Source organism: Phacochoerus africanus, chromosome 10 (assembly GCF_016906955.1).
Source record: "Phacochoerus africanus isolate WHEZ1 chromosome 10, ROS_Pafr_v1, whole genome shotgun sequence".
Taxonomy (NCBI): Eukaryota; Metazoa; Chordata; class Mammalia; order Artiodactyla; family Suidae; genus Phacochoerus; species Phacochoerus africanus.
In genome coordinates, this window is record NC_062553.1 from 130,306,078 (window position 1) to 130,325,574 (window position 19,497).

A 19,497-nucleotide genomic window follows, 5' to 3' on the forward strand; every position below is an offset into this window, starting at 1 on the left:
TGTTGCAGTATGAGTATCTAGACATAGTTCTCAAGGCTACTCAGCAGGATCTCCTTGTAAATAGAACGATATTTCTAAACTCCACCTCTGCTTGTGTAGCTTTTTTTTTTTTTTTTTTTGGTGGTGGGTGGTGATAAATACAAACAAAATAAAGTTTGCCGTTTTTAATTATTTTTCAGTTGTTATAAAATATATGGGTTAAAATCATTTTTAAGTACATGTCCACTAGAAATGCACAAGTGTCCAGCTTCTCTACATTCTTGTCAATATGGGTTATTTTCTGGTTTTTAATAATGCTGTTTTTATGTTATGAAGTACATGGAGCTTATTAAAGATGCCTGGGTCTCACTAGCCAAGATACTGGACTGGGTGTTCATATTTTCAAAAAGGAGTTCTTGTTGTGGCTCAGTAGGTTAAGGACCCAGTGTTGTCTCTGTGAGGATGGGGTTCGGTCCCTGGCATTGCTCATTGGGTTAAGGATCTGGAATTGCTGCAAGCTGCAAATAGCAGGTCAAAGATGTGGCTTGGTTCCAGTATTGCCGTGGCTGTGGTGTAGGCCTACAGCTGCAGCTCCAATTCAACCTCTAGCCTGAGAAGTTCCCCATGTCGCAAGAGGGTCAGAAAGGGAGGAAAGAAAGAAGAAGGGAGGGAGGGAAAGAAAAGAAAAAAAGGAAAAAAAAACATTGGGCAAAAGGCACATGACATTCAGTTGGGTTGTGATTTCTTACGTATGACGTCAAAGGCATAGGAAACAGAGGATAAAACAGGTAAATTGGACTTCTTAAAATTTTGTTTAATTTTTTGAATCAAAAAAGACATTATCAACAGAGTAAAAAGATAATTCACAAAATAGGGGGAAATATTTACCACCTATGTATCGGGTAAGGGATTAATACTTAGAACAGAGAGGGAACTCCTAAAACTCAACAACAAAAAACAACCCAATTTAAAAATGTGCAAAGACTTGAGTAGGTTTTTCTCCGAAGAACATATGCAATGAAAAGATGTTCAACATAACTAACCATCAAGGAAATGCAAATCAAAACTATAGTGAGATACCACCTCATACTCATTAGGATGGATGCTGTACAAAAAAAAAAAAAGGCAGAAAATAATAAGTATTGGCAAAGATGACAAGATAGTGAAACACTTGTGCATTCCTGGCTGAAATGTAAAAATGGTGGAGTTCCCATCTTGGCGCAGTGGTTAACGAATCCGACTAGGAACCATGAGGTTGCGAGTTCGATCCCTGGCCTTGCTCAGTAGGTTGAGGATCCGGTGATGCTGTGAGCTGTGGTGTAGGTCGCAGACGCGGCTCGGATCCCGCGTTGCTGTGGCTCTGGCATAGGCTGGCGGCTACAGCTCCGATTCGACCCCTAGCCTGGGAACCTCCATATGCCGTGGGAGTGGCCCTAGAAAAGGCAAAAAGACCAAAAAAACAAAAGCAAATAAATAAATAATAAAATAGAAATGGTGAAGCCGCTAGGGAAAATAGTAATGGCAGTTTCTCAAAACAATTAAACTCAGACTTACTGTCTGATCCAAGAATTCCATTTCTGGGGATATATTCAAAAGTACTGAAAGCAGGGCCCCAAAGAGGTCCTTGCACGCATGTTCGTAACAGCAGTGTTATTGACAAGAGCCAAAAGGTAGGATCAGTCCAGAGGTCTCTCAGTGGATGAATGGAAAAAAACAAAATACGGTAGATACACACAGTGGAGTAGGTATTTCGCTTTTAAATACAGTTCAGTATTACTTAGCCTCTAAAAAGGAAGGAGCTTTTGACATAGACACAACATGGATGCATCGTGAGGACATCTGTATTAAGTGAAATAAGCCAAGAACAGAAAGACAAATACTGTATTATTCCACTTATAGGAGGTACCTAATGTAGTCAGACTCATAGAGACATCAAATAGAAGGGTGGCCGCCATGGGCTCAGGGTTGGGGGGAGAACTGGCAGTTCTCCTGCAGTGAATATGGAGTTTCAGTTGTGTGAGACGGAGAGAGTTCTGAAGATAGGGGATGGTGGTGGTAACACACCAGTGTGAATGTGCTTAATGCCGTTGGGTATAGACTTAAAAATGGTTGAGACTAAGATGGTAAATCTTACATTGTGTGTATTTTACCAAGGTAAAAAAAAATTCAGGGAAAAGTGTCATAGGAGGTTTGGAGGGACACCCCTCACTGAAAATGACTGAACCAGACCCATAGTATAATTTTATACTGAATGGTTATCGGCTTTACTAGAATGATTATAAATTTTGCTACTGTTGACCAGATCTTTCTTTGGGGATTCGATATTGAGTTCTTGACATCTGAGAATCCTTAGTCCTAGTTCTTGCGTAGTAAGAGTTAAGTACAGATTCCAGGTGTAATGCTGTCAATGTTAATTAAAATATTAGACATATATTTAGGCTATACTGAGAAACAAAGATAAATTATATGTAATTTATATATTTTTTTTTTCAAATATTTATTTTATTTTATTATTTTTTTATTTTCCCACTGTACAATTTTTATATTTTTATACTTCTTTTCATATCGTCTCTTAGCATGAAAAAGCAAAAGAAAAATTTACTTGTAGAAAATGATGTCTTCGTAGCCATTCTCTCTAGAGCTCTTGTGCCTCAGTTTTCCATCTCCCTGCCTCCCTATCGATTTCTGTTTATAAGAACTGAAGATTTTAGGAGTTCCCATTGTGGCTCAACGGGTTAAGAACCCAACTGGTATCCATGAGGATGCAAGTTGGATCCCTAGCCTCACTCACTGGGGTAAGAATCCGGTGTTGCTGCAAGCTGCTGCATAGGTCACAGATGTGGCTTGGATCTGGCGTTGCCATGGCTGTGGCATAGGCTGGCAGCTGCAGCTCCGATTCAGCCTATATATTCAATTGCCATATGCCACAGATGCAGCCTTAAAAAAGAAAAAAAAGAGAGAAAGAACTTAAGATTTTAATAAAACGTAAACCTCTAGGTCAAACAAGTAGCAGACTATCTTTCCCTGATAGAACTAGTCCTACCTTCCCATTTAAATTGTAATGATATGATAAAAGAAACACTAGATACAGTTTTATACCAGTGATAAAGAAGAAAACTCCGTTAAGGTCACATCATCAATGGGGATAATCTGAGAAACATTTTTGCTTTGCAGGCTTCATGTTCTGTCATCTAAACCATACAGTGACCACAAAGAGACAAGGAAGGCAAAAAAAAAAAAAAAAAAAAAAAAGACTTGGATTCCTTCCAATGTCTACTGCACTGACCAGAAAAGCAAGTGACATTCCCATTCCCCCAACTGAGCAGACCTATTTTCTGAACCATCCAGAACTGAGTCATGCATTGTTTTTCACCTCCCACTGAGAGACTAGTACATTAAATATATAAGACAACAAAGAGGGGGCACAGCCCCTGGGATGCTCAGTTACCTAACAAAAGCATTTGAGAAAGGGATAAAGGCGAAAAGCTTATTGGATTGAATGCATGCTTTCAAGTGTACACTGCGCAGAGACAAACTGCAGGTTGTTTCTGATTCTCCAGTTTCGTCGTAAAATTGGACCAAGCAGCAAGTCCACTCAAGTATGCGTTGTAGATTGTTTGAGGGCAGACCTATATCCTGGTTTTTAAAGCCTAAATCCAGGAGGGAACACTTGCCCACAGCCAAGGGACGATGAAATAAACTCAGAACTGTCTGCCTAGCCAGGGTTTGGATAATGGCTCTGCCTGTTGATTGTTCCCCCTTACGAACCACTAAACACAAAGAACTATCTGGGACCTATGAAGAGAAATTATAAACTAAGGGAAAGGATGCCTTGCGCTAAGGACTCAGAATAGAAACAGATTTCAGAGAACCGTTTTTTATATGATTCAGAGGGAAACTTGAGAAGTAATATTGCTATTTTTCTCCCAAAGTGCTCAGGGACATAACCAACCTCTTTGCAATTTGAGTAGGAACCTGTAAGTGGAGAATAAAGGTTGCAATTAAAAGGCCAGGACACAGAAGAACAGCTGAAATGAGGGAGAAAGGGGCCTAGAAATGTATTTACAAAGATTTTTAAAATTTTGGAAAGCAGTAAAGAGCAGAAATTATTTAAAATAAATCAAGCATATATTGAGAGAGAAACTTGAAACAATCTTTCAAAATGAAGAAGGAAAGGATAAAAAACTATGAGGAAAGTAACGTTAGGTATGACGGTCAGAGGTCGGAAAGCCAACCTGAAAATTATGATTCTAGGGAGAAAACCATACCAATAGAAATGTATTATCTTGCATAAAACACAGAAGAATAGAAGCAAGAGTCAAGAGTTTCAGGGCTTGGGTTTTTTGGGGGGTTCATTTTTGGGGGTTTTGTTTCAGTTTTAATAATTAGATAGGCGTGGGTATGAGAAGCAACAACTGGTAGAATTGTGCATAGGGCTCCTCCATCTCAAATCACCACAGAAGAGAAAAGACAGAAATCAAAGGAACAGGAAACTCCCAAATTAGAAAACATAAAGCAAAAACACAAAACTGAAACAAATCTATCAGCTATGACAAAAAGTATAAATGGATTAAATCTTTTGGTAAAAGCTAAAGGTAATTTTAAAAAATGACTGCTGGAACTGTTTTGCTCTTTTGAGCAAAAACAAGGTTAATAATATAAGATTAATAATATAGGAATTATATAATAAGTTAATAATCTAACCTTTGGCACAGAGGGTTAATAATGTAAGATTTATCTCTGAATGTGAACAGAAGGAAGGCAGAAATAGCAATATCAACACCAGAGCAAAGTTCAAAGCCAAGTCCGTTAAACAGGACAAACCTAGACTGACTTTATTAGGTAAAATCCATGCTAAAAATATGAAGGTTATAAATAATATGCATGCTTAAAATAAGATTGCATCAAATCATATAAATTTTTAAACTCGTAACAGGAATGAACATACAAGAATTTGACATATGAATCATTTATCACTCTATGTCCATAACACAAACTTTATAAATATTTGATAAAATTAGTAAGATTTAAAATAAGGGCACATCATATATACTAAACTTTGCAACCTATAAATAGGGCTTAAGCATTCCTGTTACTTTCTAAAAAATTACTCAGCTGTCTCTAAGAGTTCTTGAAGAATAGAAATATCAACAGTTACATTTGTAATTAATAACAAAAAATTTCCGATCCACCAGTGAAAACTCTCCTAAAGGGAGGAAGAAATTCAAATAGGAAATAAAAACTTCAAGTACAGGCTATTTGGAATAAAAAGGAAAAAAAAGTACATATCAAAATTTGTAGAATGAGATCTAAGCTCTTTTTAAGAAGTAACTGTACCTTCTTGAAAAGGTTCAAAATAAATAAACCACGCATTCAAAATAAAAAAGTATAAGAGGGAAGAAAAGTAACCTCTTGGAAACCTAAAAGGATTTAATAGCAAAAGAAAACATAAAAAGAGCAGAACTGATATTTGAATCCAGCAACATGGTCTTTGAGAGTAAAAATGAAAAGAATAAAATAGAAAACTGCTGGTAAATTTAAGAAAAAATTGAACAAACTAATAATCAGAAGTGATGTTTGCTGTGAAGGATATATTCGATTTTAAAAGATTATGTAAAACTTCAAGCAATTTTGTCATAATAAACATGAAAATAGAGATGAAATAAAGTTTTCTGGAATGCATAAATTTTGAGAAAATTTCATTTGAATCCAAAAAAGTACTTTTGGTAATCTAATTCTAAGACATTACATAGATGTGTAGCCAAAGATTTATGTGAATAGCAGAATAAGGACTATTTTTTTTATTAAGGACATAGTCTGAATGAAGCCATGGGCTACATGAGTAGACATCAGAGTTTTATAAACTTGAGTGAGATACTAAGCCTCTCAGAACCTCTGTTTCCTCATCTGCAAGTAGTATGGAATATATAGTGACCTCTCTGTTTCCTTTCTTAATTTTGCTTTGTAAAGACCTTAGTCCCCCAAATAAAAAATACTCTGCATTTCTTTTTACATAAAATGTGCCACATATCTAAAACTGAAAACTCTAGTATAATCAGGGCCTGAAAGAAGCTTATGAAAGGTATTTTGGTATTTTGATGGGCTCCATTTGTTAGAGAATATTTGATAGAATATCAAGATATAGGAATGAAGAATAAGTTTATTTTCTTCCCGACAGTCCTAATATCTAAAGGAATAGAATGTGAGTTTCATTAAAAACATGCGAGGATAAATATTTTCCTCCTACTGAGTCACATCCATGTAATATGTTTTCAGTCTATGTTCTGTGTATATGCGTAGTATATAAGACAAGACAAAATATAAGGCCTTTTTTAATCCAAATTGTCTATGACACCACCACAAATTAATGCCTATAAATCTTTGCATATGATAATCATAACAAAAAGTTAAAGCACAATGAGTAAATATTGAGGATGGAATGTGTGTGTTTTAATATGTGATGCTATGGAGAGCTGAACTAAAATCATGGAAAATATATCTGTGGCTGCACCCATGGCATGAGGAAGTTCCCCAGCCAGGGATGGAAACCATGCCACAGCAGTGACAATGCCGGATCCTTTGACAGCCAGGCCACCGAGAAATTCCCATGGAAGTATTTTAATTTAGAAATTCATTATGCAGTTACAAGGAAAAAATGTGGTCATAATATTGACCCTGCATATCAACTTTTACTGTTTTTAGATGATACAAAAATACCATATCCCAGAGTTCCTGTCGTGGCACAGTGGTTAACAAATCCAGCTAGGAACCATGAGGTTGCAGGTTCGGTCCCTGGCACCACTCAGTGGATTAAGGATCCAGCGTTGCCGTGAGCTGTGGTGTAGGTCACAGACGTGTTTCGGATCCTGCGTTGCTGTGGCTGTGGTGTAGGCCGGCGGCTACAGCTCCAATTGGACCCCTACCCTGGGAACCTCCATATGCCGAGGGAGCAGCTCCAGAAAAGGCAAAAAGATCAAAAAAAAAAAAAAAACCATATCCCATTAACTAGACAAATTAAAGGTTTTGTTCTGTTTTAATGATTAGTTATAGGATCTTCATCCCTAGACCTAAACAAACATCACATAATTGTCTTTTAAGTCCTCACTCATTTAAAAAATTAATAAAACATAAATACGATTTTCTAGAGAATGAAGGTAATGCCATCAGACCTAATGATTCCTATTAAGACGGTATTTTCCAGACAGGAATTTATACAGCACGGCAAAGAGAACAGATAGAAAAAGAGAACACGTGCTTTTTCAAGATGTCTGGTTTCAGTAGATTTGAAAGATTCCCTAATTTCCAATTAAGAGATCTAATTAAAGAATCACTTGTCAACAGGCATTCTGTGCATCTTATCACATGCAAATTTTATTGGCTAATGGGCTGAGCATAATCACCTTACGGAAATGTTTCTCTAATAGGAGTAAAGATGAAGAATGTTTAGTTATGTCATAGGATGTATTTCAGAGTGGGATTAGAATCTGTTTTGAAGGACCGTTCCAGAAGGAAATTCAGTTGCATCATCACCTAAGGGGGCTTGGATAATGCAATTGACCGTAACGCTGGAGTCTGCCCATGTGCTTGCTTCTCTTGCTGTGAATACTTGCTGTGTCAACATTTAGGAAATGAACTCTACTTATTGCATAAGTAAGACGTTTTCTTAGCACATCAGTCAAGGGCTCTGAAAAAAATTCATTGGTCTTAGCTCTCCGCAGGGGATTTTAAAAAAAGCAAGTTATGTGTAGATGAAAAAAATCAGTATCTTTCACTTTAGCTTATTGGTGTATTATTGCCTTTTCATCAGCGTCTTAGAATCAGCTCCACAATCAAGTTACAGCAATAGAAGCAGTCCCTGTTTCTGACATTAAATATTTGTAGAAATCTTGTTACTGATGTGTTGCTAAGCACATCCCACAGGAACTATGGAGATGCTTAGATACTTGACCAAAGCCATTTTGGTATCTCATAAGCCCTAAGTTTTCTGACGCTGTCATAAAACTACATATGCAGTTATAACCTGTTGTAATAATTTTAGGGCAATAAACTTTGAAACTGAGATGGTCTTATAAACTTTCAGAGCTAAAGAAAATAACAGAGATCACTAACCAAGGCTTTCATTTTCTGTATGAAGAAACCAACCCAAAGCAACCAAGCTAACCAACAATCTGACTGTGCCTGCGGCTAATTAACTACAGAGCCAAGACCAGAACTTCTCTTTTCTGATTTCCAATGGAAGACATTCTCTTCTCTGAATGCTTTCTTTAGAAAAAGTCTGTTGGGAGTTCCTGTCTTGGCGCAGTGGTTAACGAATCCGACTAGGAACCATGAGGTTGCGGGTTTGATCCCTGGCCTTGCTCATTGGGTTAAGGATCCGGCACTGCCATGAGCTGTGGTGTAGGTTGCAGATGCAGCTCAGATCCCGAGTTGCTGTGGCTCTGATTAGACCCATAGCCTGGGGATTCTCCATATGCCGCAGGAGCAGCTCTAGAAAAGGCAAAAAGACAATAAAAAAAAGAAGAAAAATTCTCTCTTAAAAGCATGGAAGTATGGACACATTAAGTAATACCAAAAATTCCAAAGAACTATTAAAGAAACATACAAAAAAACATAACTTTATTGGAAATTTGACCCAAGATCAATGTATTAACAAAAATGGATACGATTTAATTACTTAGGCTTATTACTGATTTATTCACTTATTTTTGCATTCTGAGAAAGGCTCTTGAAGACTAATTTAGACTGCCAGGGCATTTTTCTTTAAGCACTGGGGGAAATTTTGATGTATTGCCTTTATTCACTCAGCATAAGTTTTCCAGACCATACCTTCATAACTTAGAGTATTTAAAAATAGCAATTGTGGTGTCTAAGTCATTGAAGGCTTGAAGAATTTTAGTTGCAAGGATTCAGAGCCTTACTGATCAATGACTTCCACAGATGACAGCATCAGAATCATAGACGAATTAGTTAGAAATGCAGAACTCTCCGCTTCCCCTTCCCTAGGCCTAGACTTATTGAATCCAAATCTATGTTTGCACAAGATCCTGGGTGTTTCTGATGCACAGTAGAGTTCAAGCACTTGGTTAGAGAGTTAGGAGTCGCATAACCTGGTCCGTTGGTTGTCATTTCCTCATCTCTCTCTTCCTCACCTTGTTTCCTCTTTTCCTCCCTACCCCCTAAAAGGAACATAAAAATATCCGGGTGCACTTTAATAAGCAAAACGAAGTCCAGGTCAAAGTGTTAGAAGGGAGGAGAGGCGGTAGGTCTCTTCCTTCTAAGATGGTACCGGAAACTGATTGCCTGGTGACACCGCTGTGTCTTTGGCATGTTTTTAGTATCTAGCAGATCTATATTCCTTTCCCTCCTCTAGCTTCTCCTCCAGTCGTTATTCACACTGGCGCCTGCTCCCCAAACCAAGGTGGTATAACTGCATTGAGAAGTTGAGTCCAGGAGTTCATTATATGGTGTTGAATCTACAGAGGGTGAGCCCCCAAGCGCCAAAAGCAGGGACGGCCTGTTCCAGCTGAGGACAGCAAGCAGCAAAGGAGTTGTCGGTTGTGTAACCTGGGAACCTCTATGAATAGCAGGCTTTGTGAGGCACAAATGGTTGTAATTAAAAGCAAAGTTAAATACCTAAGGCCAGGCCTCCGAGTACGGAGATGCTTCTCATGAGTGTTTCTTCTAGTGAGTGATGGGTTGAAAGTCTACTGTAGTGATTAAGAGCTTAGACTCTAAGCTCAAACTTTCTTGGCTCGTATCCCAGCTCTTCTCCTTCTTGGCTGTGTGGCTGCGAGTGAGTTATTTAACCTCTCTAGCCTCTTCATTTGAAAATAAGGAAAGGAAAACAATTGTACTACGTCATAGGGTTACTGTAAACTGTGAGTGGGAAAATCTGTGTAAAGAACACTTAGCAGTGTGTCTGAAACATAGCAAGCACTCGGTAAGCATTAGGGTGTATTTATTTGTTCATCCATTCCTTTACTAATGAAGAGTTTTCTCATCAGTTTCCCTTGTGAACATAGCATTTTTTTTTTTTTTTGGCTTTTCTAGGGCCGCACCCGCAGCATATGGCGATTCCCATGCTAGGGGTTTAATCAGAGCTGTAGTCACCAGCCTACACCAGAGCCACAGCAACGTTGGGATCCGAGCCACGTCTGCGACCTACACCACAGCTCACGGCAACGTGGGATCCTTAACCCACTCAGCAAGACCAGGGATCGAACCCCACAACCTCATGGTGCCTAGTCAGATTCGTTTCCGAACTCCCCATGGCATTCTTTTATGTAGTTTTTCTGGGATTTGGGCTTGGTGTGTGGCCATGACAAAGAGCTACAGCTGTAGGTAAAGGATATTCTCTGGTGAGTTGATCACCTTTGGGATAATAAGTCCCAGGCTGGCTGGGATGCTGCGGGTGGAGCTGGGTGATCATGAGCCAAATTGATCACTCGGCCAAATCTTGTGATGGGAGAACCTGAGAAATACCATACGATCCCTTGAGGCCCTTAGATTCTAAATGGAATGGGATGCGATAGACATGTACCTGGGAAAAAAGCCGGACCTGTTGACTCCAAAGCAACGTGTTCTTGTGTTGAAATTTCTAAAGTGTAAATGAGGATGCCTGGCGTGATTGAAAGGCAACCATCACTGTGGGTCATTAACAGCTTTTATTTTCTTCAGGTTTCTTCTACAGAGAAGGAAGTAGAAGGAGAGACCTATTATATCTATTAGGCGAAACTGTAGTTTGTCATGCCCTAAAGATTTTTTTCAATCTCATTTTAAACATAGACACTTTGGAATCTGGATTTAGAAGGCCAGTTAAGCACTCTAAGGCAGAATGTGATAACGCAGTGGTACTGATGCAGTCGAACCAGCTGCCAGCCTCCACCCTCGCTGTGGCCACATGAACAGAGAGGGTGTGCAAGGGGACCCGCTTCTGAAGCATCTGATTAAGTAGGGTTCTCTGATGGCACCATCCCATTTTATACGGCCTGCCTTTTTATTTTTAACTGACTAGTTTTTCATCAACACAGTTCGGGCTTTGGAGAAAATGGGAAAGTAAAGGATGTGTGTAGATGCTCAATAAAAGGGCTATAAATTCGGTGTCAAGACAGCACATTATAGAGCTTGAGGTATTTTTCCATCATGAAAACCTTGGGCAGAAAAGGTGGCTCCGACAGAGTCGTTGAGGAAACTGCTGGTTCCCTGTTTTTCTGTCCCTACAGCCCCTGCTGTACCTTCAGAGCCGTCTTGGGAAGATGCTTCTAGCCCATAGCCAGGGGTGGGGAGAGATGGACCTGGGCTGGGGAGAGCGGGGGAAGGGGAAGCGGGTAGCGGGAAGGCAGTCAGCAGGAGCTGCATTAACATTTGGGAAGAATGGAAAAACCCCACACTCTGTTTCCGCAGGGTGAGGCGTCGGGACGGTTCTCGGGGGTCACTTTTGAAATGATCTGTCACGGACATCTTTAAAATGGAGGGGAAAAAAAAAACGCCGTTTGGGAATAAACACCCAGGGCCATCTCTAATCTAGAGGCAGGGGCACATGAGCAGCTGTCGGGGGGTAACTAAATGTCTCGTGAGGGTTGCTCAGGGACTGGCTGATGCTCTTGGCCCAAGATAGCTTCAGGTGCTGGATTCACCGTCTCTGATTGTTGGTCTAATCTGACTTCCTTTCTTTTGCTTCTTTTCCACAGCACCCACGTATCTCAAGTCAGCAACGTGTCAACAACTGGAGAGTAAGTGATCCAGATTGGGCTCCCCCCCGCCCCACTGCCCCTCATTCGTTAAACAGTAAAAAGCTATTCTATTCTGATGGTGTGTAATATTGGAAAATTAATGGAATAAGCAACCAGTGATGGTTTTTAAAACCATTCAGAGGGGGGAGCTAAATAAAAAGTGTTTCTATTTGAGCCTGTGTGCATGTGTGAGTGGAGACAGCTCAACCACTTGAACACATGAAATCTTTGTTTATTTCGCTCAAAATAACGTTCGAGTCAGTTCATACGTGCAAAGCAATCTCTGCCCTCTAGGAGGTGTCTTGCAATACAAGATGCTATTAAGTAAGAGGGATTGGGAGTTTGGGGTCAATGGATGCAAACTGTTGCTCATGGAATGGATTTACAATGAGATCCTGCTGTGCAGCGCTGAAAACTCTCTCTAGATACTTACAACTTAGCACGACAATGGGAGAAAAAATTATGTATACATGTATGTGTAACTGGGTCCCCATGCTGTACAGTGGGGGAAAAAAAAAGTCTCTTGGGGGAAATAACAGTAAAAAATAAATTTAAAAAATAAAAATAAAAAAATTTTAAAAAAAGAAGATGCTGTTAAAAGTGAAAGTATGGGGAGTTTCTTTTGTGGCTCAGCGGGTTAAGAACCCAACATATTGTTCATGAGGATGTGGATTTGATCCCTGGCCTCTTCAGTGGGTTAAGGATCTGGCAGGGCTGTAAGCAGCGGCGTTAGGTCACAGATGCAGCTTGGATCCCATGTTCCTGTTGCTGTGGCATGGGCCTACAGCTGCAGCTCCAAATCAGTACCTAGCCTGGAAATTTCCATATGCTGCCAGTGTGGCCCTAAAAAGAAAAAAAAATAAGAAGAAACACTAATCGGTATGAACTTGGATCTAATGAGCCCAATGGAGACTTTTTTTCTCTTCTTTGTCAGGTGAAGAAGTAGTCAGAGAGCTGGTAGACCTCTCTTATTTCTGTGTGAATTTTAAAGAGATTCCAGAATTATACCAAGACTGATGTGTTCTTGCCTCTTGGTTTCCGAAAAACCTTTACTTCTTATATGCCTTACATAATGTGTGGAATAGATGTGGGTGTGTATGTTTGTATATAGTGATTATTTCACATTTCTTTGTACCACTGTTAGGTACTCTCTAATTGCTGGGATGTGGAGTTCTAAATATAAAAGTCTGATGCCCAAGTCTGACTATACTTGCTCATTGTCTTAAAATAGTCTTAATGAAATTTCTATGAATCTGTTACAAAACTACATTTGGGAAATCTAAAGTTCTTAAATTTTCAAAACGCATTGTACTTAACTGAATGTTTTTCTCAATATGACCATTTAAAAAATACATTTGTGGTTCTTTTTTTAATTTCTTTTTTGCTTGTGAGGGCCACATCTGTGGCATATGGAAGTTCCCAGGCTAAGGGTCAAATCGGAGCTGCAGCTGCCAGCCTATGACACAGACACAGCAATGCTGGCTCCTTAACCCACTGAGCGGGGCCAGGGATCAAACCTGCCTCCTCACACATCCTAGTCAGGTTCATACCCCACTGAGCCACAATGAGGAATCCCCCCCTTTTTTAAATTGTAACATGATATAAACATAGTAAGCTTTTTCAGGCATAATTAATACACAAAAAACTACAGACATATTTAATTCTTACAATTTGATGAGTTTGGATGCGATTCTTTTTTCAAGTGAAGGGAAAGAGACTCTGGAGAATGTCCATTGAGAATGTTTCATGCCTGCTTGTACAGAATTTAATAGTGAGGTGATAAAAGAGGGTTTGGACACATTGAAAGATTATGTAGCTTTAAAAACGATACCCACCCAGAAAAGAACATGTCTTGTCATGCCCTCTTTTCAGCCCCTGTGCTTCCCTGTTTTCTTCAGGCTGAACAAAGTCAATCTATCCTTCCGTCTTCAGTAATATATATTGGGATGTTTGGGTGAATACAGCTTCGATGTTGCACATCACAATTTTTTTATTTATGTATGTATGTAGGCCTCACCTGCAGCACAAGGAAGTTCCTGGGCCAGGGATTGAGCTACCCCACAGCTGCAGCAACCCTGGATCCCTGAACCCACTGCACCAGGCCAGGGATCGAACCCGCGCCTCCACAGCGAGCCGAGCCACTGCAGTTGCATTCTTAACCCACTGTGCCACGGGGGAATGCCCCATCCCAATTTCACTGAATAAACATTTAGAAGATCTTGCCATTCTGTAATGAGTACTAATTGTTCTGGTGAACGATTACTTTTTTGTTACTCTTTTTTAATGGCATTATTCCCTATATAATTTTACCTCTAAAAAGATGCCAAATAGATAATGGGAATCACAAAATTATTTGCGACACTTTGCTTTGTAAATCGTGCTATCTTCCTCTGCAGAACTGGCGTGAAATCTGGAGGAAACTCACTTTTATAAGAATAGGTCCATTAGTATTGTATGAGGAGGAAGAAATTTCCTCATTCTGCCTGATATTAAATGGTGCTTATTTCCTGAATGCCTGTTATAACTGTTGCACTAATAATCAGATTGGTGGAATTTGTTCGGTTTAGTTTCGGTTTTTAATGCCCAGTGCACATATTTGGGGATTGATGCCTCATATACGGAATTTGCTTATGAAGTTATAGCAGATGTTCCATTGAAAATGCTGAGATTTCCAAACTATGGTTTGATTGCCTGGTGGGCCTCGCACTCTTTTTTACAGACTCTTAGAGAGAACCATCCGCTCTGCTGTGGAACAGCATCTTTTTGATGTGACTAGTCCTGGAGGTCAAAGTTCAGAGGACTCGGAATCTGGACCGTCAGCAGCATCTTCCTCCACGTCCACCAAACAGCGACGGCGCCAGTCCAAGGAGCAGGATGAAGTTCGACACAGCAGAGAGATGTGAGTTGCCCTTGGAACTTCACGTTTGCATTTGCTCTTCTTCTTTTAAAAAATACACCCTCGAATTAGCGGCTGTGTTATAGTCACTCCCATTTCAGCATTCAGGTTAAAACTTTGGAAGTTCTCATCTTGACCATTCGAAACATAGCTAACATGAGAGTTCCCACTGTGGCTCAGCGGTAACGAACCCAACTAGTATCCATGAGGACGTGGGTTCGATCCCTGGCCTCACTCCGTGGGTTTAGGATCTGACGTTGCCACGAGCTGTGGTGTAGGTCACAGACGGGGCTCGGATCCCGCGTTGCTGTAGCTACAGCTCCAATTCGACCCCTAGCCAGGGAACTTCCACGTGCCACAGGTGCAGCCCTAAAAAAGCAAACAAAACAAAACAAAACAAACACCAACTAAAGTTAGCGAACATTTGGAAATTCATGGGTGTTTAGATAAATATTTCAGCTTCATCTAGCAGTTTGGTGTGTTGTGGGAAGCTACCTCTGATTTTAGACATTTTGTGGCTTCCCCCTGAACATCTTATTTGGAGGGACCCCGAACCTTTGGAGGAGAAAATTGCCGCAGGTCTGTCCAGAGGTGTTTTTTTCCTTGTTAGACAACATTCAGGTGGCTGTTAGATTTGCTTATGAACCAGCAGATTTCCCTACTATACAGACCTGATTAAATACCAGAACGTAGCTGTAAAGCTCTGATGGTTATCATGTTTTGTATGAGAGCATTCTAACAAAAGGAGAGATGCTCCAGTTCCTTATCATTATAACCACTAATGTTAAGGCATTCTCACAGTATGAATTTTAAGAGTAATATTACAATGAATTTTATTCTCCATTAAGAGAGTTGCTAAAATACACATGGACAGTTATCTTTCTTATTATTGAATAATCATGATTTAAATTGTCAAGGAAGATATTTCCAACTGTATTTCCATATTTTCCCTGAAAGTGTTTTATCTACTGTGTCATTTAGTCTCTATATAAAGTTAATTGTTTGGAAATATTTTATCAAATATCAAAGACTAAACCAGACCCTAGTTCCCCTCATTCTTTTTCCCCTGGACTCATAATCTACAGCAAAATGTTTATGGAAAAAAAGAAACTTCTCTTTGCTTAAAGAAAGATACATGGAGTTCCCGTTGAGGCACAGTGGAAACGAATCCAACTAGCAACTTGAGGTTGTGGGTTCGATCCCTGGCCTTGCTCAGTGGGTTAAGGATCTGGCGTTGCCGTGAGCTGGGGTGTAGGTCACAGACACAGCTCGGATCTGGTGTGGCTGTGGCTGTGGCCTAGGCTGGAGGCTACAGCTCCGATTAGACCCCGAGCCTGGGAACCTCCATGTGCTACAAGTACAGCCCTAAAAACGACAAAAGACAAAAAAAAAAAAAGATACATAAGATAGAGTATAAATAGATTCCATGCTGTGCATTATTGAGATGTTTGAGCTATATTAACTAATGTAATTTTAGAAATAAAAAAGTATCAGTAACAGAACCCACTGAATTTTCAAGTGGTATGAGCAGCACTTTTTAAAAAAGCATTTGTCTTAGAGTCGGTTGCTAGGCGGGGGTGCTTCAATAATTCCTTTAGAAAATGAGTAAATTATAATATGGGCGATATTTACATTTAATAGTAGCGAAGCTTTCTAGAAAGGATTTAGGAATATAATCAGTTCGTGTACTGCCTATAGTGTGTTATACAGCAAGTGCAAATTCTTCATTTAACCCGGTTCTTATTCTCTGCCTCATTTTTCGCCAAATAACATGTAGCAACCCTTGGCATTTTTAAAATCCTCTGTGTGCCATGATGTCATGCTTTCCACCTCTGTGTGGACAGAGGGGCATCAAGAGAGGTTGGAAGCAGGAGGGAACCTGATAGAACAAAGCAGCACAGCGGTCATGGCCGTGGCAGGTGCAGGGTGGCAGCCAGGGGAGGGGCACATCAGGGGCAAGGGCAAAAACAAACAGGGTCAAATACGGAACAGGGCATAACCACTCCTGCAGAATTGAAATAGAGTCTCCCACATCGGGGGATGTTTCTGGTATCCCTTCTCTTGATTGTTTTTTACTGGCAACATCAGGACCAGAAGGAGAAGGGAGAACAGTAGAGACTAAGAATCTGAAGAGGTGCCCATGAAGCTCCAGGCTTTCCCTTCATATTTTCTCTCTGGCCATCCCTTCACTCTTCTGGTCACTCATGCCCTGACCACAGATGTTCAGAGTGAGAGAACCATGGGGGGCAGACTGTTCATAGCTAAATAGCTGTGTTTACCTGTTCATGGCTAAAGAATTTACAGTCTTGCCTTACCCTTTTTCCTAGCATGTGGTCTAGGCGTTCAGAAGTCCCCTTTGGGACTCCTGGTTGTAAGGCCCCCTCCTACCCTGACACCTTGGCCATATTGTGTCTTGATAGTCCTTCTGCTCTCAGCCCATACTTAACAGCTGCACTGAGCCCTCCCCGGCTCCTAGGAGAAAGCCCTTATCTCTCAGGGCTCCAGACCTGCCCCTTGGCCCCCATGAAAGTCTTCAATGTTATGTCTGAAGGAGATGCACTAACAGAGCATCAATTGTGGGAAGGTTGAGAATCACTATTAAGCCAATAGTAAGTGTGTTTTTCTCAGTATTTGCTTACATATAACTGATTCATTTATCTAGGCTTTTCATCCGGTTTTGCTTGAAAAATAAGGAAAGATGAAAGCAAGACCTTCCTACATTCAAATTCAAAAACTTTAGCCCTATGGAATGGTTAAAAAATCTTTTGAAAAATAAAAACCCATTGTGTTATGGTCTTTTATTCTGCATGTAACGTCTTAAAGCTGCAGCCATTTTTAAAAATATATATATCTTTAAAGCCCAGGGTCACCATATTTCAAGGTGAGATTAAGGAGTCAAAAAAATCTATGCTAACATTGTCATGAAAGTTTTTTTTTTTTGTCTTTTTAGGGCCACACCTGCAGCATATGGAGGTTCCCAGGCTAGGGGTCAAATCAAGGCTACAACTGCCAGCCTATGCTACAGCTGCAGCAGTTCAGAATCCGAGCCACACCTGCCACAGCTCACAGCAACGCTGACTCCTTAACCCACCAAGCGAGGTCACAGATGGAACCCGCATCCTCACGGATCCTAGTCAGATTCGTTTCTGCTGAGTCACACCAGGAACTCCCAGAGTTTTAAAATAAACATTGCAGAAGACAGACTAAAACCATAAACACTTCATTTTAGTGAGCAAGATTTCTTTTTTGGTCTAAATTCATAAGGAAGCGTGGTCAGGTTTAGATTATTGTTTGTTACAATAAAAATGTAAACATTTAAGGGATGTATTCATTATGTGAAAAGGTTCAATTTATTTATTTATTGTCTTTTTGCCTTTTCTAGGGCCGCTTCCCGAGGTATATGGAGGTTCCCAGGCCAGGGGTCTAATTGGAGCTGTAGCCGCTGGCCTACACCGCAGCCACAGCAACGCGGGATCCAAGCCTCATCTGTGACCTACCCCACAGCTCATGGGTTCGAGGCCAGGGTTCAAACCCGCACCCTCATGGTTCCTAGCCGGATTCGTTAACCACTGCACCACGACGGAAACTCCAAAAAGGTTCAATTTAATTCAGTTTAATTCTAATTTAAAAATTGACCATCTGCCAGGAGCATGGAAATGCTGAATCTTGGTGATGTCTCTATGGCACTTCATGGTGATATAGTCCCTCTTTTTTTCTGTATGTTTGAAAATTTCGTAATGAATTTTTTTAAAGAAGCGGAACATGGAGTTCCCTCGTGGTTCAGGGCATTAAGTATCCAGCATTGTCACTGTGGCTCTGGTTACAGCTGTGGTATGGGTTTGACCCCTGATCTAGAAACTTCTGCTTGCCACAGGCGTGGTACCCTCCCCCCCCCCCCAAAAAAAAGCATGACTTCAGTGAAAATGGTTTCAATCTTCTGAAACACGATGAACTAGAGAATTATACTCAGTTTCTTGTCATGTAAATATTATATTAAATTCCTACTGCAAAGTGAAAAGAAAAGCATGCTCTTAGGAGAGTAATAAACGGGTCAATATTGCTAGAACATTACGTGTGCGTGTAGGTGTGATGAGGAAAATCTGAAAGAAAAAGCAAAACCAGAACGAAGATGTAAATAGTCAAACTGAGAGGCCACCCAGCTCTAAGTGCAGGTCAGATGGCAGGATGTCAGGTGTGACAGAAACTTGTTAGAGCGGCCCCGGGGCCACTCCTCACGGTCACATGGGCGTTGCGGCTGCGAGGCCCTGACTCACACGAGAGCAGAGCTTCCTTTGAGGAGAACAGGATTTCCACCTGAACACAACTGCACCGTCAGATTTGCCTGTATTTATTTGAACAGGATGTGTTCCAGTCATTGATTTCACTCGTCTAAAAGATGCGAAAATAAACTTGGTCTTTGAATTTCTAAAAATAACCTTTAGCATTTGTGAGCCCTCTGCTCAGGCTACCATAAGAACGTACTGCGGACGGGGAGGGGGCCTTAAACAACAGAAAATGTATTTCCTCACAGTTCAGAGAGACTGGAAGTCCAAGATCAAGATGCTGGCAGGGTGGTTTGGTTGAGACATCCCTTTGACCTGCGGGCGGTGCCTGCTCAGGGAGGATGTCCTCACCTGGCCTTCCGTCTGAGCTCTCTGGCGTCTCTGCCTCGTCGTGGATGGAGTCCCCACCTCTGCGACCTCATGCAACCTTAATTGCCTCCTCAGAAGCCCTGTCTCCGGATACAGTCACTTGGTGGGGAGGCCGGGGGGTGGGGGGGGGGCGTGTGCGCGCGCGGTGTTAGGGCTTCAACTTATGAATTTGAGGGCAACACCATTTGGTCCATAATAGCTCTCAAACTTAAAACCTCCTCCATGAAAAATTATAATT

At 40.7% G+C, this 19,497-nt stretch overlaps 1 protein-coding gene across 8 annotated transcripts in view; it reads left to right on the plus strand.

The window, feature by feature from the left end:
• FAM13A (family with sequence similarity 13 member A) overlaps nucleotides 1-19,497 on the plus strand; it is a 325,535-nt gene that overhangs the window by 243,742 nt on the left and 62,296 nt on the right. For all 8 annotated transcript variants that reach the window (XM_047799215.1, XM_047799220.1, XM_047799218.1 and 5 more), the window contains 2 exons: nucleotides 11,670-11,711; nucleotides 14,431-14,610. In XM_047799215.1, the coding sequence (XP_047655171.1) occupies nucleotides 11,670-11,711; nucleotides 14,431-14,610 (222 nt within the window). The remainder of the gene's footprint in view (nucleotides 1-11,669; nucleotides 11,712-14,430; nucleotides 14,611-19,497) is intronic.